This window comes from Castor canadensis, chromosome 5 (assembly GCF_047511655.1).
Source record: "Castor canadensis chromosome 5, mCasCan1.hap1v2, whole genome shotgun sequence".
Taxonomy (NCBI): Eukaryota; Metazoa; Chordata; class Mammalia; order Rodentia; family Castoridae; genus Castor; species Castor canadensis.
In genome coordinates, this window is record NC_133390.1 from 71,266,478 (window position 1) to 71,289,313 (window position 22,836).

Consider the following 22,836-nt stretch of genomic DNA (forward strand, 5'->3'; position numbering starts at 1 on the left):
TATGCGGACATTAGATCAAGGGCAAACACAACAAGGGGATTGGACTTTGATCACATAATAAAGCGAGAGCACACAAGGGAGGGGTGAGGATAGGTAAGACACCTAAAAAACTAGCTAGCATTTGTTGCCCTTAACGCAGAGAAACTAAAGCAGATACCTTAAAAGCAACTGAGGCCAACAGGAAAAGGGGACCAGGAACTAGAGAAAAGGTGAGAGCAAAAAGAATTAACCTAGAAGGTAACACCCACGCACAGGAAATCAATGTGAGTCAATGCCCTGTATAGCTATCCCTATCTCAACCAGCAAAAACCCTTGTTCCTTCCTATTATTGCTTATACGCTCTCTACAACAAAATTAGAAATAAGGGCAAAATAGTTTCTGCTGGGTATTGAGGGGGTGGGGGGGAGAGGGAGGGGGCGGAGTGGGTGGTAAGGGAGGGGGTGGGGGCAGGGGGGAGAAATGACCCAAGCCTTGTATGCACATATGAATAATAAAAAAATAAAAATAAATTAAAAAAAATGGTGGTGGTGAGGTAAAGTCCCCTGCCTTAAAGAATGTTGATAAAAAAAACTACATAGCTCTCTTGTAACTGGTTTTCAGTTGCAGGCAGGGAAGGTTACTAGGTATGGCTATTTTTGGTAATAGTTGCTAGCAACAGCTTCTTTACCATTAAACTATATGACAATGAACCAGGCTATTTGTGAGGCTGTTTTTTTTTTTTTTAAATAATAATATGAAGAATTGCAAAGCTAGTTTTCATTCTTGTTAATGGGAACAGAACACCACAGTAGTATTTTTGGAATGCTGGGTGTAACAGTGGGTCTCTTAGTTATACCAATGGTACTTCCTCCAGGCTAAGGCTTATGTTAACATAGTACACATAATTGCCACAAAATAGGACAAAGACAAATCAGAAAGCCTCGTTTCCCTCTATCACCCTAAGACTGTAAAGGTTGCAATTGCAGGGTAGCCTTAACTACTAACTTTACCACGTGCTCTGCCGTTTCAGTTGTGATAATCTGATTTCTCTTTTCATAAAAGAAACAGTATGAACCTACACAAAGAGAAGAGTGGTCTACCCACTGTGCTGGGAACATGTAGGCTGTAAACAGAACAGCCTTTAGGAAGAAGTTTTCTTTGGGACAAGACTGCACTTTTGGGCTGGTATTAACTCTGAGAAAGCCTTGACAAGCTCATGTGGAAGCATGTACTGCTGCAAGCATAAGGGGGAGCACCCTGAGAACTAACCAGAGTGCCCAGCACACTGAACCATTTGGAAGGGAAGAAACTGGGGTTCTAGAGTGGGAGGGAGAGAAATGAGCCCGCTGGGAAAATCCTAACCAGGGTTCTTCTACCACTTTTCACTGTGAGCTTGATGGTGAGTAAAACAGGTACTATGAATGTGTGTGATCTGGAGCCATTTTCAGGAAGAGATACTGAATGACACCTCCTCTAGTTTTCATGAAAGATGAACACTGCTGGGCAACAGTACCTTGCTGCTCAACTTTAAAATTTTATACTAACCCCCCACCCCCACAAACAAACCTCATTCTAAGAAAAGGGCTCTCGACTTTTGGCTGATTAATTTCTTAGATTTTTGGTTCCTCAACAGAAGAATGCCTCCTGTCCCTCTGCAGCAAGCCTGTAGCCTGGTTTGGTGAGCTTGAACTGACTGGCAGGGAAGAATGGCTTTCTGGAAACCTCTTAATAAAATCTACTTTTCCTGTAAGTGCAGAACCATTAAGAATAACAGAAATAGATTTAAAAGTTGTTGAGCTAGAGTCCATAACAGAGCCAAACATTCACATTCCTGTAACACGGCATTCAGGCCAGATCTAGGCAGAGCACACACCAGTTTATTTTGAAATAAATGCAACACATCAGTATTTTACGAATACAACTTAGTACTGCATGAACACTGTCAGGTAGAAACAGCTTTCAAATGCATGCATAGAAAGTTAAGCATAGTTTTTGAACTCCTTATTTCTAAATATACAAAAAATACATTTAAATTATATAATTTTAGTGAATCAAAGACTTATAAAATTACAATTTTGGTTTTCACAACATAGAAAAAATACAAAAATGACTGTATATATGGTGTTACTTTTTATTTACCCAAATTTCAACAAAGCAGAGTATATAGAATTTGATGTTTTAAAATGGTTTATCTGAAACTCGGAATTGAAAATCATTTGCAGGTTGGACCAGTCTTTTATCAGAGATGAATTACCAACACAAGTGAAAAATGAGGGTGTGATCTCTTAGCGCTATGTCTTCCATCCTGTCTCAAGTCTGCTTCAGAGGAACTTTCTCCTCTGGGAGGACAGTGCTTTATTCCACTCCTGACTCCATGGGGTCTTTGATATCAGTGGGGGCATGGAAACGAGTGATCCCAACCTTAGCAATCACCAGATTAGCAGCTTGTGTCTATAAAGCACTGCTGTGCACCTCAAAGGATTCTCAGAAGGAGGCCCCTGGAGGATCTGAGACATGCAAGCAAGCGGGTGCTGGGAGGACGGGTGTCTGACACAACACTGTTGAAAGCCACCTTCCTTGTTCACGCCCTCTAAGATGTGACCTTTGGCGGAGGTGGGATGTTCTCAGTTTATTAAAGAACACTACCACTTCAAAGGAGAAATTAATTCATGTTAGGGATTAAAAAGCCCAGTTGCTTGCAGAGGTTACTGAAGGACAAAGTGACGCCTACTTATCTGCTGCAAGTATCTTCAATACTGATGTACAAAAACACTCTGGGGTGGAGACCCTTTCTGAAAAGGGAGCCATTGGCTGTGTTCTCATTGCCAAAGTTCATTTCAATGCAATACCATGGGCTGCAAAAGAATGTTCTTCATAATCAGTGACAATTTACAATCGAGAGGCCTGAATAAAATTCCCTGTCTTGAAACGGTGGAAAACCTGCTTTATTCATCCCATCTTCCGCTCCCATTCCTAAAACAACTGAAATAATTTTAGCCAAGTAAAGTCATTAGGCTAATCTGCCCCAAGTTGGCTTTACTTTACCACAGCAATACTTCAGGAAGATTAAAGAGGGGAAGGGAATCATCTTTCCCACATATTTGTCTTTCAAATGCAAGAACAGACTCTAATCTCAACACACCAGAGTTAAGAGTGCTTACTTGAAGAATTTTAATGTTCAATTTAAAAATAATTACACACCTGCATTATTTTCAAGCTTCTATGAAAATATGCATTTAAAATTTTAGTTTTTCATTATGATAGTCTTCTGATATTAACAATTATATTTTAAATGACAATTACTAAGTTAGACTTTTACAGTCTTAAAGATCAACCAAAAATAATAAAAGGGGAAAGGCTCCATAAAGAAGATACTGTGTTTAAAATCTAACGCACACCTAGATTTGGGCTTGGAATTTTTCATCCAACCCTTTCTGGAGGGTTTTAAACGTGACTGATCAATTAAGTTCCTTAAGTCATGGTATTTCCCCACTTTGGCAGAACTAGGATTTGAACTCAGGGCCTCATACTTGCTAGGTAAAAGAAAAAAAGTACACTACCATTTCTAGCCCTTTTTGTTTTAGTGATTTTTCAGGTAGGGTCTCACACTTCTTTTACCTGGGGCTGGCCTCAGACTACCATCCTCCTATCTATGCTATGCCTCTTTAGTACTGGGATTACAGGCATGTACCACCAGGCCCAGCAAGACATGATGGTAATTAGACAACGTCCATAGGACAAAAAACTGTTCTGAGGCTACTCCACATGGGAGACGATGCTATTTTCTGCTCAAGACTGCCCATTTAGAACATGTGCTCCTCTGGATTGGTAACTTGGTAGGAATTAACACAGGACCGTAATTAGGAAAAGGATCTAAACAGAAGAGCAAATAAACCATTCCTGAATGTTTTTCTGGACTACATTTTCTAAAGCAACACCATTTATGTGCTTTAAGTAACAGATTCCCTACTCCTATGTGACAAGATGGGCTTCGAGTCCATAAATGAGAATAGCTGTTGGCAAATCTGTTACTCAGAGGTGCTCTGAGAACAGTGCTGTGAAAGGTACTAGTCACTTCCTAACTATTGAGTGTTCCCTGTGTGAGGACTGTCATTTGTTAAAATATGATTGAGCTGAGCTCCAGGTATGGTGGGTTCATTAAAATATACTTACACATACGTATTAAATTGAAGCGCATTTCTTAGTGGCAGGCGGTAATGACTCAATTGAAACAAACCAAGGAATTCTAGTGGTTTTCTGCTTACGGGCACCACCCCAAAGCCTCACAGGCATATATATTTTGTAACTCATTCACTAGCTACGAGGGGCAAGGGCCGGCCCAGGAAGAACTTCAGATCATTCAGAAGACAAAGTTTGCCACTTCAAAAATACAGTTTCCAACATGCAGTCAAGTGCTTTGAGAAGGGAATAAACGCACTGCAGACTGAAATTAACTCCCACCGCAAGCTGGGCGGTCGGTTGGTGCAACTCATTACTCAGACTGTAACTCCCAAGTACTCAGTGTTACAGATTTTCATTTTAATCAGACACATGAAAGACACAGGAAGAGATAGAATGCCAAATCCCTTTCTAGTGCCATTGTAAATACTGGGAACTTTTGGTTGGAAGAGCATGCTGAAAAAGGACCGGCCAGGATATTTTATGTAACAGCCTTTTATTTATTTATTTATTTATTTATTTAAATTTCTATAAAATCCCAGGCCCATGTGACACTGGATTTTGGTTTTTGTTTTGTTTTTTAAAATATTTTAAAAATAGTTCTTACTTATTTTCTATGAAACGTATTGGGAACTCAAAAAGTCTGCAGCATTTTTTGATCATTGAAAAGTTTGGTTTTGGGGGGTTTGGATGGTGCAGAAAGCAGGAATTATTCAAACTTCTTGTGTTCTTCAGTATGAGAAAGGATCTTTCTCCTCTGGTGCATCATGTGGAAGTATAGCTGGGGGAAAACTGAAAGAAAAGAAAGAGCGAGTTAAGGAGGCCATTTAAAACTGCATGTTCTACTTAAAGCCCCTGAGCTTGCAGTGCTGCCGGACCCTCTGCCTGCCTTCTCATCCAGTACCGAGGAAGGAAGTGAAGAGGCCGTGTGGAAGGAGGGACAACACTCATATGTGTACCTCTTCCTGCTCTAGCTGAGGAAGAGTGATGTGGCATGGAAACGACAGACACCGTTTTCACTGCCATTACCTATCAAGATGCCACAGAGCCACCAAATGGCACAATGAAAACAGTAATAACTGTATTATTTTCTTTTTGCAGTGCTGGGGACTGACCAGGACTCATGCATGCTAGACCCTGAGCCATACCACAGCCCTGCCAAATGACATGCTTTATACTCTCTTATATTCTACTCACAGTTATTCTGGCTAATTTCCCAACCACCAGCTAAAGAAGACTAGTGATGGAGTATTCCTATTTCAAAGACAGGAATTCAGGCTCCAAAGAGGGTAAACAACTTGCCAGGGGTCTCAACGGCAAATTACTGACAGAGTCAGGACCAGACTCTGGATTCTTAACCCATCTAACCTGGTCTGTCTGGGAGGGAAATCTCCTCAAAACACTTCTGAGAAAGGTTGTTTTTGAATGGGGAGACTGGGGAGGGGAAGGAAGGCTGTAACATTTGATCTAAACACAACCAAGCCAGGATGGGATGTAGAAAAGGCAAAAAGGAAGGAAGAAAGGAAGCCAGTATTTCAGGCACTGGAGAGTCTTCTGTTCTTTTCACAGGATACTTTAAAAAGTACTGGTTCTCAAATGAACAGGTGGGCCTGCTTCCCTAGGGACTATCTGGAAATGGGCAGGAAGGTGAGACTACTGGTGTTTAGCACATGAGACCAGGGATGCTAAAATGCCCTGCAATATGCAATGGTCCTCCCAACTAGTAACTGTCTACCCAAAACACCCTTCTGAGAAATGGCTGGCTTGGGCAATCTGGCCTTCAAACTGTTTCTGTAAACTGAAGGTTCAGTCACCATGTAAGCAATTCCATGTTAGATAGTCTTTGGAGTACATGCCCTTTCCTCAACCCCTCCCCAATGGCTCCAATCTCTATTTTTTTGGACAATAACCTATATTTAGGGGATGGTAATTTTGACTAATGCCAACTCTCCTGGGACAGTTTCTTCCTTTTTAAATGGATTCTAAGTTGGCCAAATTTCAAATGATGCTTCCAATATTCTCAAATGTCAGGAGGTGCTCACACAGATCTGATGGACAGCAGTGGAGGTCCGGGCACGGAGCCATGGCGCAGTCCACTTCACTTGCTATTTTCAGCCAAGAAGTTATCCACAGAAAAGACCCAGCTATGCAGAGAATTCAACAGGGACAGAACTATTTTGATACAAAATCCAGAAAATTTGACAAGCTCTCTAACCTAAAAACTGGATAAAGATGTAATTAGCCAGAAGGAATGCTAACTATAATCATGTGAAATGTGGGACCAGTCACATTTCTAGATTTACTTTAGTATTCGGAATCTTTGTGAACTGATTATGCTAAGGACTCTCACTGGTGGTATTTGTGATTACTATATCCCACAGCCCCACAGTGGGTGGCTGAGCCTCATGCCAATTTGGGGGCTCTGAGGGAGAAGATGGAGTGAGGGCCATTCATTAGGCTCTCAGTAGCAGTAAAAGCAAGAAGATAGCTACGTGTGCCATTACAGCACGGGCAACAGCCTGTGGCCATCAGCAGAGTCAGAGGCCAGAAACGGGGCAGATAACGTCTTCTCATTCTTTTACAATTCTAAGAAGTTCTTTAGTGCCCAAGGTAAAGGGACAAGTATGGGAGCCAGGTGGCTGGGGGCTCTTGGGCTCTTCTTTACAGCTCCAGCAATGACTTTTTTTTTTTAAATTAAATTCAGGTATTGGGGATTAAATGTAGGCCTTGAGCTTGCTAAGCAAGTGCTCTACCACTTGAGCCAGTCCCCACTCTTTTGTGTGTGTGTGTTACTAGAGTATTAACTCAGGGCCCCTTTTTATTTTTAAGATAGGATCTTGCTAACTTCTCCCAGGCTGGCCTTGAACTTGAAATCCTCCTGTCTCTGACTCCTGAGTAGCTGAGATTACAGGCGTGTACCACCACACCTAGACAGCAGTGATTTCTTGGCAGTCAATGATTTGATACTGTATCCATTGGAATTACCTATGTGTTTAGGTTGAACCTAAGTAAAATGACTGGAACAATTCCAGACTCACAGATACATCAGGCTACCCTGCAAACTAAAAAAATCTCAACCCAACAAGAGGCTTTTGAGAATTCTACCTTCTGTGGTCCAAGTCAGAACACACAAGAGAGACAGTCACTGTGCATGTGTGATGGCATGAAGCATAGCATGGCCACTGACACCCTGGGCAGTGCTGGCTCCTTGGTGTCTTCAGCCCGAAGTGGTATTTCTCAATCTTTTTTGTCTCTGCTCCCATGGCCAATTTTTGCCAAGTTTTTTTTGAAAACGTAAACAAGACTTAGGTATCTGCTGAGGCCTGCAGAAATGTACCGCATTGCTACTATACACACTGGAACTGCAGCAGGGAAGGGGAGGAGTGTCAACGCAAGGACAGTCCTGGGGCTGAGGTTCATGAGTCACAACTCGGGCTACGTGTGTAGCAATGGATCAGGGCCGTAAACATACACGTGTATCATCAACTTCCCACCAGAAAGGACTGAAAGAACTTTAGAAAGAAAACCAAATTTGGTGAAAGAGACTGCATATCCACAGCAACTCACCTAATTCTTCATTTTCTTCTTAAAGATACAAAGCACTGGACATTTGGAAATGTGCAGTTGGCAATGTACAAACTGGTCTCAATGGTAACAACTGAACGACTGAAATTATACATGGCCACTGATGAGCGCCAGCTCACATATGGTGACCTGCAGCAGGAGTCAGGCTGGGCTGCCATCTTGCATGGGGGTGGGCAGTTGGGGCATATCATTGTTAGGGATTTGGAGGGAATCTTTAAATCTTCATTTGAAATCCACCCTTTGCCCTGGACTACAAGAGTTAAGCTGCCTTTAAAAAAGAAATTAGACTTTAACCAAGCCAAGTTCTCCTACCAAAAGGAGGCCAAGACTGGGAGGAGGAAGGAGTTGAGGCCAAGAAGGCAGCATTCCGTTGGGAGGATGGTTCTTCCCTATTCTCTACAAGACAGCTGGCCCTGAGGTCTGTGACTACTTTTCTTCCTCTGTCATAGCCAAGAGGGAAAACCCCACAGAGCTGGCTATGCTTTCCTTCAGGAGGAGTCCTATCATAATGAGGGCTCTCTTGCCTGACTAGCCTGTTACTACAAGAGGCACAGGTAGAGGCAAAAGGTTCAGCAGTGGTTGGCTACTTGGGACCCCAAAAGACTAGCAGATGCAGGCAGAGTGATGCTGCCTGGAGAGCTGCTCTAGGAATGAAGCCCTTCTTCATAGCAGAGTAAAAATCTGACAAGATCTCTGAGGTTAGAATGCCTGGGTTTTCCTCAGCATGGAAGCACCTTGTTTGGGTGTGAGTTCACAATACCCTCCCTGCCTCTCCCAGCTACCCAATGTAGTACATGTCTCTTATTCATCTGAAACAACCCTGTGGTGCCCACAGGGATAACATGTGCTACTTTGAGTATGGTAACACCACAACTATACATTGTAGCTCTAGAAATGGAGAATGAAGCTCTAAGGAAACAAAATTAGAAAGGTGAAAAATATGTCAATTTTTACTACTTAAAATTTCAGACTCTTCCATATTTGTCTTATGTTTAAAAATTGACTACTGTTATGTTTCAAGAAAGATAGCCTTTATACACCCTGGTTCCAGCAGTAAAGGAAGAGAGTGGAAAATGAATCATGAAGCAGGATTGCATCCAAGAATTTCTTCAAGATAAATGTTGTGGATGTAGTTTTTTTCCCTACAATGTACAAAATGCAATTTTCAAAGGGACACAAACACGTCACTTATGATTGTTATAATGATTCATTCAGGTAATGCTGTGAAATAAAAAAAAATTTATCCCTGTTTGAATTTAACTTGGGTTTAGGGGAGACTATAGTGTCTTATAGACTAAGGTAAGAGGTACAATGACTACAGAAATAGCTAAATGAGGAGAAACATGAACATTTTATATCCTCGCATACAGAAGTCAATTGTATTTACAACTGAACACCAGCATTTGAGGAGACTACATTCTCACCTTCAGCAACAAGAACCTCCTCCCAGAGGCTTTATACAGGTCCTTTCCTTTTTGCCACCATGTATGCTCAGAGGTACATTTGATTCTCTGTATATTTAAACCTTCAGTGGTGCCACTGAAATAACTGGAAATCACATGGAAGGGTACACTGTATCCCATTCAGAGGGTTTAGTGCTCAACAAGAAAATGAGAAATGCAGGAGGAAAAAATGTTTTTTATTTTCCTGTTTCTAGTCAACTACTGATCCCTTAAAATGAAGCAAAACTGTCTATTTTGATATAATAAGCAAAGCGAAATCCTTTTATAATGTTTTTCACAAACCATACTAAGCAATTCTCAAGAGACAGGAAAATAAAACCAAGGTAAGACCTTTAATGGCTTTTTTGTTTTTTACTCAGTACATTCTCTGAATACATAGTTAATCTATCCTGGTAGTCAGTGTTTCAAACCTACACACTGAAAAGGGCTGCATTTTGGCAGTTGTACTGAGAAGGGTTCATCTACCAGAGAAAAATTCCCTTTGATAGTTAGCAGTCAACAAAAACCAAGGGGTTCCCAATAAATTAGATTTATATTTACTTGGATATGGTACAAAGACAATCAAATGCATCTAACTCTAGTTATTGTAGAGACAAATTTTAAAACACAAATAAATATATGAACTACTATTTACTTACTTGGAATGTAGGAGATCATTATTAAAATTAGGAATGCATAGTAGTCAAAGGAGAAATTGTACTTGTTAGGTAAACTGATGGAGTAGAGGCCAGTCTGTCTGACAAAGGGCAGAGCTGCGTATATTGTGAGCAATTCTCCCGACACTCCCATTGGGTACAACACAATGAAAAGTGTGTACCTGAAACAAGACAAGATACTCATTACTGAGGCTCAAAGCCAGCATTAGCAGAAAGATGCACTCCCACTCTTCCAATCAGCACTGGTCTTTCAGAAAGCTCTTGTTCCTACATTTCCTGTTTACCTACTGTCTAAATTCAGGTTTTATAAGCCAGTTTTTCAAAAGGGCCTATAGTAGGTATGTTTCTGAATGTTCTAAAACAAAATAAATGTGTTCAGTCAACCTCAAAAATTGGCCTAACAAAATAAACAACTCTTCAAAAACAATCCTTCAAAGCAAAGCGAAGCAGTATTTGGTATCAGGGATACCAAACACTGCTAGAGTATGGGCATTAAGTCAGGGTTTATGCTGAAGGGCTCAGCCCTGTGGGCTAAGGGGTAGGGTGGGAAGATTGGGGAGGGGGTTGAGAGGAAGGTGTTACACGCTAGCATATACAGTGAGTGGCCTGAAGAAAAACAGCACATCAAATGTGCATAATACACTGTTTTCCAAATGTCTGCACATGCTATTGGGAAAAATGGAATATATGCAAATTTTAACAACATTAAAAATTCTTAATAGCGTTGAAATTTTCAATTAAAAAGGTCCCACAATTACAATTACTATCACATGACAGAATCCATACAATTATTTTCACTTTTAAAAGTTCTCTGTTTCAAAAGAATTCAGAGAGTAGTTGCTACCCACAGAGCCTGAAAACCACTCTGAGGTGTCACGCACTGACTTTTAGCTGCTCACAGATCACAACGAACACTGAATTCCAAACTCCCAGATACAAAAATTGTGCTGAGAAATCTATGAAGATGAAGGAAAAACATATTCCTCATTGCCAACCTAGGTTTTTAGAGAGAACAGTGAGAAAGAAAGAATCTTCCATAGGCCATGGAGAAAAGTGGCCAAAAGAGTCTTTCAGTAATAATAAATCAAGGCTCAGTCAACAACTTCCATTGTGATAAAGCAAGAGCACACAAGGGAGGTATGAGGATAGGTAAAACACCTAAAAAACTAGATAGCATTTGTTGCCCTCAATGCAGAGAAACTAAAGCAGATACTTTAAAGCAACTGAGGCCAATAGGAGAAGGGGACCAGAAACTAAAGAAAAGGTTAGATCAAGAAGAATTAACTTAGAAGGTAACACACACGCACAGGAAATCACTGCGAGTCAACTCCCTGTATAGCTATCCTTATCTCAACCAGCAAAAACCCTTGTTCCTTCCTATTATTGCTTATACTCTCTCTTCAACAAAATTAGAGATAAGGGCAAAATAGTTTCTGCCAGGTAGTGAGGGGTAAGAGGGGGTAAGGGAGGGAGGGGGAGAGGGGCAAGGGAGGGGGCGGGGGGAAGAGGGGAGAAATGACCCAAACATTGTATGCACATATGAATAAAAAAAAAAACCAAAAAACAAAAAACCAAACAACTTCCATTGAAAACGGGTAGGTAGCTTTCACATTGCTATGCAGGTTGGTTAGCAGCTGCTATGATTCCCATTCTTCCCTTTTCCTAATAAAAATGTTTATTGTAAAAAATGATAAAAATAAAGATCTCATACTTGAGATTTTGGAAACAACTGGATTATGGCCCTAATTCAATCACTGAACTCATAAGTTGCCTAGTAACCACTATCTTCCTTCTATGAAAGGAAGCATTTGGCTCCTAGGATGATTTGGATCCTCTGCTTTGCACCCTCGCCCCCTCTCCATAGTCTTCCCAAGGTGGAAACTGTTTACAGTTGTCTCATGGGTTAGTTAAGTTAAACAGATGAACTATCAGTCTTTTGCCCAAGTCATAATTGAGTAGTACTGGTAAAAACAATGGAAGCAAAATAAAACTTGTAAGCTAAGAATACCATGCAATGTTTGCTATTAACTAACAGTTAATTTAAGAGTCACAGCAACTTAACAAAATTGAGACTTAGGAGTATTAGATTTGGTCCAAAACCACCATAATGGCAGAAATTCACCAGTAAAGTTTGATAAAGACAGAGAATATATCAATCAAATCTCTACTAAATAATTTAACTGAAAAGAACTAACTCCAATAAAAATAGCGAGTAAAATACACATACTATAGAGCATGTTTCTATTGATCAGAGTTGACCCTTATTGTGAGAAATCTATAGACTAGACTTCTCCCCAATCTCTGCCTTACACAATTTTATTTTTAGAAACTTTGAGGCAATATTTAGGCAAATGTGGTGATGGATAATTCCAAGTTAGTCCGTGGCATAGAGTTTTTTACCTGGCCCATTTGATGAGGTAAGGCAGATGGTTTAATAGACTGAATGTATAAAAGGAGTAACGGATAATTTCTGTGATTGTCCAGGCAGTAACGAACAGGATAACACTGTCTTCACTCTGCACCTGGAGGAAAAGGAAACATGAAAGCAAACACATGCATATTAGGAAACTGGCCCTCACGATGCGTAGTACCTATAGGGCTCACTGGCTGGGTCCACCAACCCAGCCACTGGTTTCTATCTTCCATGGCTGTGGCCCCACCATAGAAAGGGCTAGGTGTCTGTGACAAGAAATGTGTGGAACCAGGTGATAAAGAAGTTGTAGGGGAGGGAACTGGATGAGCTCTAGCCCCCAGAAAGAAACACGCTGAGTTTCTGTGGGTTCCTTTGCTACCCTGATACGGAGAAAACAAGCTGATGCTAGTAGAAGTCAAAAGTAGGTGGGGAGGCAGGGAGGACAAACTGGTTCAAAGGTTGAGATTCATTGCCAAGAACTGAATGCAGTCTGTGTGACAACTGGGAATCCGAGGAGATTTCAAAGAAGGGGAAGGTAATGATTACAGCACAGATGCAGATGACACTCATTCACTGGGAAGGATGAGCTCAAGAGAGGGAAGAGCTGGACACCATCTACCATTGGGCTCATTTATGCTGGCCCACTGCTGACTTCTGCCCTGAGACCAGACCTGGTTAACTCCTGCATGATTGCAGAAACTTCCATGCTGATCACACACGGAAGGCAGCGAAAGCTACGGAGCCATGACACGGCCAGCCTCCTCCAAAGCCATTTTCATGCTGAAAAACAACAGTCCTTTCAAAGTGCCCCTGTAGGTGACTTTTAGGAGATGTACCTTGCATGGGAATTTATGGCTATTGCATTAACTTCTAGTACCGTCCATCCCACCCCACCCCAGCTGGGTTTATAATGTTCTTTGTGCTCAAAAACCAGTAATAAACAACTTGCAACACAATTCACTTTAGTCCCCATGTATCCTTAGAAGTTCACGATCTGGATGAGATAAGAAATCCCACTTGGTTTATCAAGCAAGTCTCCACTGCCAGCTGGACTTCTCTGCCTGCCCTCACCCAGCAGCAGAGGTATGGCACTGCAGCCTTCACTTTTGCTTCTTTCCATCTGCAGTGGCAACAGTTCCTAGCACTTACATTCTTTCTCAGAAAGTGTACACGGTTGATCCACCTACACAGTGAAGTAAGTAGTCATTTACATAGCTATTAACTAAATTGCTCTCACAAAGAATTTCATAAATGCATAGTTACTATTCTCTAAAAATAATAAGAATTTTATTCTGTCAAGAGAAAGAGTACTTTTTGTTTTCCTGGTGCTTTTCTATCAACCAAAGTAAAGCAAAAGCTAAACACCTTGAAAGCTTTCATGCTGAGATTTTTCAGTCTGTCCACAAATCCTTGCTTAAAACCTATCTATGGTAAAAATATGTTCAGGGTACAAGTTTCTTTTTCATGGATTTTGTGATTTTCTTCATCTGAAGGTGATATTCTTTACAGCTATGACTACAGCCTTGCATAAAGACCTCTGTGCTAAGTTCTCAGCATTTTGTACTGTAAATCGTCTTAAAATCAGGGAGTGTTTTATTCATCTTTTGTATTCCAGAAGTGCTGAGGATGCTTTTCACAAGTAGAAGCTCAATCAATATTTGTGGAGCCAAGGAATTCAGTCCTAATCGGTTACTCCAAGGCTCAGCTCCCTTCTTTTTGATGCCTGACATTAGTGTTTGTGCAGTCTCTCTATTTTTGGCAGTACTGGGGTTTGAACTTGGCCTCATGCTTGCTAGGCAGGTGCTTAACCACTTGAGCCACTCTGCCAGCCCTTTTTTGTGTTGAGAGAGGGTCTCAGGAACTATTGGCCTAGGCTGGCCTCAAACCATGATCCTCCTGATTTCTGCCTCCTGAGTAGCTAGGATTATAGGTGTGAGCCCTGGGTGCCCAGCTCTGTGTAGTCTTAATGGCCTTCACACAGACGGGTAATATGTAAACAAGTAACCTCCCCCAAACCTCATTTGACCCAGGTGACAGGTAGACTTATGACATGGTCATCATGACTGCACTCTGGGACCAGACAGCTTTCACACAGCCTAAGTCTGCTCCTAGAGTGTAGCTATGAAGACCATGGTGTACATCCTTGAAAAAAAGGCTGGGAGGGCTGACCGAGTGACTCAAGCAGTAGAGAGCCTGCTTAGCAAGCACAAGGCCTTGAGTTCAAGCTCCAGTAACAGCCCCCCCCCCACCTCAACACACACACAAGAAAAAAAGATCTGGGGAAGGGGGAATGGCCATTTTGTGCAATGGTAACTTCAAATTAGTTGGAAATGTATCATTGTTAATAACAAGGGATTTGGATAAAGTCAGAGATTGAAGGTGGGTGTGGTGGTGCACACCTGGAAATCTCAGTTCTGGGATGTGGAGGCAGGAGGATTGAGAGTCCAAGCCACCTCAGGCTATGTGGTGAATTTGAGGCTAGCCTGGATTACATAGTGAGACCCTGTCTCAAAAAAAGTCAGAGATCAATTTTATCTGATTTGCAGATAATTATACAATAACATAAAGCAAGGGCAAAATGCAATGAGTGAGTTAAAACTAGTGAGACTGGTTGTGGAGTGGCTCAAGTGGTAGAGCACCTGCCTAGTAAATTTGAGGCCCTGATTTCAAATCCCAGCACTGCCAAAAATAAAAAAGAAAATAAAACCAGTGAGACTAATAAGACTGATATTTGTATATCCACGGTTATAACAGCATTGTCCACAATAGTCAAAAGCAATCTATGCGTTCATAGATGGGTGAATGGATAAACAAAATGCTGCATATATATATATGTATATATATATGTACAATGGTTTATTAATTAGCCTTAAAAAGTAAATTCTTATACATGCTGCAACACGAATGAGCCTTGAAGATAAGCTCAGTGAAATATGCACTGCACGAGTCCACTCACATGTCGTACCCAGAGCAGTCAAATTCAGAGACAGAAAGTAGAGACAGAGGTTGCCAGGAGCTGGGGTAGGGAAAATAGGGAATTATTTGTTACTCTTTTTTTTTTCAGCAGTACTAGAGTTTGAACTCAGGGCTTCATGCTTACTAGGCAGGTGCTCTACCACTTGAGCTGCTTCATTAGCTTGGGAATTATTTTTTAATCGGAGTGGAGCTTCAGTTTGGGAAGATGAAGGAAGTTCTGGAGATGGATGGCAATGACAAGAATGGACTTGATGTGATCAAACTGTACATTCAGTGATCTGAATGGTACATGTTATGGTATGCTTATTTCACTACAATAAAAGTAAATTAAAAAAACCCAGCAAGGGCAAATGTAAAGTTATATATGGTTCGACAACAACAAAATGACTGGTAGGCCTGGAGAAGACCTTGGCTTGCGAACCCCGAAGTCCAGAGTTCTTGGTGAGCCACAAGCTTGGTAAGAATCGGCAGGGTATGAGGCAGTTCTCAAACAACCCCCTGGATTCAGTCACTTGAATGCTGTAGTCTCAGCGCCCCGTACTCTACTTTAAACAGGAAACACAGTCTAAGAATGCCTGAGCTCACACAGTTCACCTTGGAAAAGGAAAGAGAGTGGGGACATAAAAGAATACCATGTGCCAGGCACACAAATGTGAGAATAACGGATAAAATCAACAGTGGGTAAGATGCCCGGTTCAATAGGAAAACTTGTTTAAATAAGCCGGCTGACTAAAAGCATAGGACATCTTATGAAACTGTGTGCTCTCCTGCTTTATTTGTGGATTCATTACATGCAGTTAGTTCTGAGCAGGTCTGGTCTAAAAGATAAATTTTTTAAAAATCAGAGGTAATGTCAAAAACAAAAATTTTAAATTCCGGACATATTACATAGCTCAGTGGATGTCAAGAAGCTCAGTCAGCCCCACTTGTTGTTGTCAGTTCAGTTGTGTTTAAATTGTCCTGTGATCTGCTGAGTGATTCCCTACCCTTAATTTTGTGAAAATCTGTTTTCTCAGGAGCAAATAGTGCCCAAAAATCAAGGTAAAAGTGAATGTGCTTGATTTAAGTGAGAAAGTGAAATTTTAGATTTGTTTAGTGCAAGTTGGGGGCATTATGGGAAAAACGAGTCGAGCACCCACAGTGCAGCACTGAAATCTGTGCATCCTGAGCCCTGGCCGGTTTTCCTCAACAGGTCTCCTGGGAACCGTATTCCCGTGGGTAGCAAGGGTCTGCTGTAAATCCAAACTGAGACTGCCTGGGGAGGGTTTCACAAAGTCAAGAAGGTGGAGCTGTATGGTGGGAGCTTGGAAAGGGCAGACATATAACCTCCGTGTGGAAAGGCTAATACTAACTTCCTTGCATGAGCTGAAACTTTTTTAGTTGGGAAAGAAATGGGTAGAAAATTGAACAGTACTTAAAAATAATTTTCCTTGATCAAGGAAGGCAGAGGCTGGGAGTAGTGCTTCACATCTGCAGATCCAGCGACCAGAGAGGGTTAGATGGGGCGATCATTTGAGATTAGGAGTTTGAGATGAGCCTGGGCAATGTAGTGAGATCTCATCGCAGAGGGTGGGGAGAAGAAGGCAGGAGAAGAGACTAAAAGATCTACTGACTGATGAGTGGGTGGGATAGAAATATTTTTCTTGGTATTTTGTTTTTTCTTTTCACCCCCTGAACTCAGGGCCTGCAAGTTCTCTACCACTTGAACTATGCCTCCTGCCCTTTTTGCTTTTAGATTATTTTTCAGACAGGTCTCATCCTTTTCTCCTGGGGCCAGCCTCAGACTGTTATCCATCTGCCCATGCCTCTTCTGTAGCTGAGATTATAGACCTGTATCACAATGCCTGGCTTAGTTTGTTCAGATGGGGTCATTAACTTTTGCCCCAAACTGCAATTCTCCTGATCCCTGTCTCCCAAGTAGCTAGGATTACAGGTGTGAGCTACTGCACCCAGATTGTGTTTCCCCTGACAGTAAGGTCTTTAATATGTCCCATATTTGGCTTGCTCAGCCCCGACATAGGTCTAAATATAGGTCTGTGCAGAATCAATCCCCTTTAAATTGGAGGATAACTTGTTTTCTTGTTTTGAAAGCAAAAGTTGGGAAATTAAAAAAATTTTTTCCCCTAACGGGAAGCCTCTTATCAAAAGTCAGCGGCTCATAGAAAAAGAATCAATTGATAGCCTCACAGAAGTAAAAATGCCAGTTTATCTTAGGAGGGGATTTTTGAGAGGCAAAGGACTAGGATTACAAGTTTAACTCAGCTGCTTTTTTTAATTAAAAAGTAGAAACAGATAATTTTGTTAATTATCAACAGTAAGAGATCTACTGTGTCTGAACAAGATTTATATGCAAGACAGGTAGTGACACATGCCTATAATTTTTGAGAGGGTGAGGCAGGAGGATGGTGAGTTCAAGGCCAGTCAGTACTACGTAGTGAGACCTTGTCTCAAAAAACCCAAAATGATTTACATACAAATGTCCATACCAGCATTATTATTCATGATAACCAAAAAGTAAAGGCAACAGAAATATCTATCAACTGGTGAGGTGATGGATAGTACATGATATGTATCTGAATGGTGGAATACTATTCAGCAACATAAAGGAAACAAATACTGACACATGCTACAATACAGATGAACCCAAAAACATACTAGCCAGGAGCTGGTAGCTCACACCTGTAATCTTAGTTACTTGGGAGACTGAGTTTGGGAAGATTGAGGGTTGAGGCCAGCCTGGGCAAATAGTTCGCAAGACCCCATCTTCAAAATAATCTGAGCAAAGTGGTTTGGAAGTGTGTCTCAGCAGTAGAGTGCACGCTTTGCAAGTCCTGAGTTCAAACCCCAGTCCCACCAAAACAAAACAAAAAATACAGTAAAAGAACCCAAACACAAATGACCACACATTATACAATTTCAGTTATATATCACATCCAGAGCCCAGAAAAGGCAAATCTGGAGACAAAAAGCAATTAGTGGTTGCCAGGGGCTGCATGGGACTTAACTAGAAATGTGTACAAGGGATCATACTATGGCTGTGGAAATGTTCTAAAACCAGTTAGGGTGATGGCTGCACAACATGACACAGTTAAATGAGTGACACTTAAAAAGAGTGATTTAAAAAACATTATAGTTCCATAAGGTTGCTTTAAAAAGATTAAATTTTCTTTTAAATACTTAAGATTAACTCTTAAGGGAAAAGGGGCATTTAGGACCAAGGGAGGGAGAAGGAGGGAGATAATCGAATTTTATAGAGGAGAAGAGGGGACTAAATGGCAGGTTCAGGAAATGCTGCCACAAGTGTCTGAAAGCCATGTTTAGGAGGTACATGTCCACAAGCAGGAGTAGTGCTTGCCTGGGGAAGTTTTCCCTCTCAGGCACAGCCTGTGGAGTGCTGGAGATTGCAGCTGCAGACGTGGTTCCCACCCCCTGCTCTTACAGGGAGGTGGCTTGGTGTGGGCGGTTTGTGTGGTTTAGCCAAGGGAGTTTACACAGAAATTCAAGCTGGAGAAACAAATGGGCACAAGAGAAAAACCTTTATACGCAAATAGTATCATATGCTTGACTTTAAAAGGCACGGGGAGTATCAGCACATGAAAAACTGTCACTTTGGTTACATTCAAAGAAAAACAGATGGTGCACATAAGAAAGCCACTACTGTAGAAATCCTGTTCTTCTTAGAACTTTGGAACCCACTGCTTACTGTTTTGGTTATTCCAAAGAATGCCCCTAACAAGACTTAATACCCCTTTTATTGGGAAGAGCAGAGAGGAGAGGGGAGGGGTGGGGAAAGAAAAAGGAAAGATCAGGGCAAAACCTGAGATGGTGGGACTAGAGTCTGTTCTTAAAAAATTATAAAGAGTATGCTTGTCTTAGTCTGCCCAGGCTCCATAACAAAATACCATAGACATTGGAAATCTGTTCTCAGTTCTGGAGGCTGAAGTCTGGATCAGAGTGGCAGCAGACAGCCTGACTTGCAGACAGTCCCCTGAAGAATCCTCACATGGGGGTGGGTAGTGAGCGCTCTGCTCTCCCTGTTCCCTCATGACCTCATCTAAATGGAACTATCTCCCAAAGGCCCCTTCTTCAGATACCATGGCATGGGAGTTAGAGCTTCAACACATGCTTAAAAAATGTAAAACAATTACAAATTGCAGGCTTATAATCCCCCAACTTTGCCCTTCCTGTGATCTCTCTTTTCTTTGGCATTCCTTTGACAAACTGTGGGAAAGGACAGGGGAGCTGGGATACAATAACTTGTTTCATTTTGAGAAATGTGTCACCAGACAATTTCATCACTGTGTGAACATCAGAATGCACTTACACAAACCTAAGTGATACAGCTTACACTGCACCTAATGTACCTACTGTACATGTTCTATACTTTTTACAGGGATGATAGTGCCAGGGTCTGCTTATACCAGCATCACCATAAATAAGGGAGCCATGTGTTGTGCTACAATACCATGAGTCATTTGTTGTAGGAAGTTTTCAACTCATCACAATCTTTTGCAACCACTATCGACTGAAACATCGTTAGGTGCTGCATGGCTGTATCTATAACCAGCAGACACTCAGGAAAAAAGGAAGTATTCTTGTTAGAATATATAGGCAGAGTTTTCCATATTACATCTTAGAATCTCAGCAATCTTTTTGTGTATGTGTGGTAAAATATATGTAGCAAAAAATTTACAATTTTAACCATTTTAAGTGTGTGCTTCATTGGTATTTAGTACAACTGCCATACTGTGCAACCATCACCAGTATCCATTTCCAGAATTATTTTTGTGTGTGTTGGGAACTGAACCCAGGGCCTTGCACATGCTAGGCAAGCACTATACCACTAAGCTACACCTCCAGTTCCTTTTAGAACTATTTTACTATCTCAAACAGAAACTCTACACCTATTAACTCATTATCCCCTGTCCGTCCTCCCCCAAGCCCCTGGTAACCTCTGTCTCTAAGAGTACCTATCCAGTATATCAGTATATGTCCTTCCTTCCGTGTCAGGCTATTTCATTTAGCATAATGCTTTCAAGGCTCATCTTTTTTTTTTTTTTTTTTTTTTTCCCTGGCCTTGAACTGCCTATTAACCTGACAAGGGGTCCCAGTATCCCACAGGAAGAGCTGCCCTGGGGGTGTCCTATGCCTGGTACCCCACCCACTGTTTTTTTTTTTGGTGGTACTGGGGGTTGACCTCAGGGCCTCATGCTTGCCAGCCTACCCCACCTCAAATTTACATTAGCAGTTTCCCAGGGGTGTGTGGGGCAGTCACACTATGCCAACCCACCCTCCTCCTGCCTATCGTTTTCTTTCTTTTTTTCTCTGGGTTCATTAAACAAATGGAAAGCAAATGCCTACTCCATGCTGGACACTGTCCTAGACAATCACTTTTAGGTGATGGCATCATCCCCAGACAGTCACAGGCTCTGAGAACTAGTTGCAAAGTCTCACCCTAGCAGGCTTGCTAGAAATTATCAGCTAGGTGACTGGTGGGGTAGGGTACTGGTCTGCCACCCTCTGCAGGGCGAGGTAGAAGAATCCTGGCATGATCCATCCCTGGAAAGAGAGTGCAGCCTTGCATGAAAGCTTTACAAGTGGGATGGTGATCAGGGTAGAGTAACATGTCATGTGACTTTCTACTGGGGTCCCATTTGTGTTGTCCATGCATCTGAACTGCCTTCCTTTTTAGGCCCGAATAACATTCCATAACGTATAAATCACATTTTGTTTATCATATGTTGATGGACACTGGCTTGTTTCTACCTTTTTGACTATTATGAACAATGCTACTATGAGCACAAGTGTCCATGTATGTCTGATTCTTGCTTTCAGTTATGAAGGTGACAATAAAAGTCATGACACCTAATAGTTACTGAGCTCTTACTATATGTTAAGCACTTTTTTTTTTTTAAAACATGTATTACCTCATGAATCTCCATGTGTCAGATGAGAACGAGGCTTATAGAATTTTAGCATAGGGCTGGGTCCCTAAACCTTGAACAGTTCTGACTTGTCTTGTATTTTGTGACACACATCCCTCATAACATCCAGTGTATAAGAATAATAATTCTCTCTTAGTTTTTTGAGATAGTGCCTCACTATGTAGCCTAGCCTGGTCTTGAACTTGTGGTGAACCACCTGGCTCCTCCTCCTGAGTGCTGGAATTACAGGCACGTGCCACCATGCCCATAGGAACTCTTGAAATCAGGAACGTTTCAAAGGAACCCTATAGAAGAGGAGCCTGGAGAACAGATAAAGCAAATGACAATCATCAGATTTCGAGAAAGCCATTAGTTCTCCAATAAATGTAAGCTGCCAGACAGGGAACATAGAATGGGATTTGGACACTAAGGGGTTGAGTAGAAGAGGCTTACTGAACAGGACTGTGTAAAGTATCAAAAATTCCAGGGCCCTGGTATTCAGAAATATCTTTATACATACATGAAATGACTTCTACTTGTGAGTCAAATGACCCAACACAGCATCCAGTGTAAGAACTTGACACAACCCTAGTGATATCCCTAAAGTTAATGTGAGTCTACTCTATGGAACCTTGTTTTGCTAATAGTCTTCATATCTTTTTTTGCTTTAGCCCTGTTTATTTCCTGGATTTAACTTATTGTCAAGACTCCTCAAATCTGTCTCAAAAGTTTGCTTCTCTTATCTATCTCTACTTTGCAGAAGTTATAATCCAAAATATGATTTCAATTCAAAATAAAAACAAAGAAAAAAAGAAAAAGGAAAAAATGGAATACCTTACTGGGTAAGTTTCTGGTTTTCTAGAGAAGGAATCAAACATGTCTCTGGGCAGGTGTTAAGATTCACCCAAAGCCAGGAGTGGTGGCACATGTCTGTAATCCTGTACTAAGGAGGCTGAGGAGGATCATAATTTTGAGGCAGCCTAGGGTATCTAGGGAGATCCTGCCTCAAAAAAACCAAAATATTCACAAAGATTTATCCCTTTCTCCTTCCCATGTGGAGGAGTCAGTATGGCAGCTGTAAACTTGAGGTGGCAAGGGCCTTGAAGGCAAGGACATGGAGAGGTATGAAAGGTTAGGGCTATACACAGGTATGAACCAGAGGCCTGGCAGTTGAGGATGGGGTGGTGAGTAAAAGACATAGCAAGCGTGGCTGGGAAATCAGGTACATGGATACATAAGTAAACTAATCAAACAAATAAATGAATATATTAGGAAAAACGGGTGTTGGCAGAGATATTTACAAACATGGAAGGGAGAATGCTAGTAAGAACACTGATACATTAATATTAGTCTGGAAGTGGAGTGATCAGTATGATCTTACGATATATATCCATATACATGTGCACATACAATACAGTTATGTAAGTATTTCTAGACGTATATGCGTGACTGCATGTGTGTATGTACTATACATATATACATGTAAGTATGCCCTAGCATTCTCTATTGAAAGAGCCTAGAAGTAATGAAACCTCAGTAGCAGTGAGTATCTCAACTCCTCAGATTGTGGTTCCTAAGTGGAACCATGGTGCAGGAACACATAAGTACTATGTCTCCTTTTCCCGCATATCCTTGTACTTAGCACATCCTGAACTCAATGG

At 41.4% G+C, this 22,836-nt stretch overlaps 1 protein-coding gene across 2 annotated transcripts in view; it reads right to left on the reverse strand.

Moving 5' to 3' along the window:
- Positions 1-1,836: 1,836 nt before the first annotated feature.
- Hacd2 (3-hydroxyacyl-CoA dehydratase 2) overlaps positions 1,837-22,836 on the reverse strand; it is a 110,803-nt gene continuing 89,803 nt past the window's right edge. Inside the window, exons 5-8 of one of the 2 annotated variants that reach the window (XM_074073295.1) lie at positions 12,263-12,384; positions 9,845-10,023; positions 6,201-6,302; positions 1,837-4,950 (exon numbers count right to left, since the gene is read on the reverse strand). In XM_074073295.1, coding sequence (XP_073929396.1) covers positions 4,868-4,950; positions 6,201-6,302; positions 9,845-10,023; positions 12,263-12,384 — 486 coding nt within the window. In that variant the 3' untranslated portion in view covers positions 1,837-4,867. The remainder of the gene's footprint in view (positions 4,951-6,200; positions 6,303-9,844; positions 10,024-12,262; positions 12,385-22,836) is intronic. The other variant, XM_020186469.2, reaches the window with a different exon arrangement.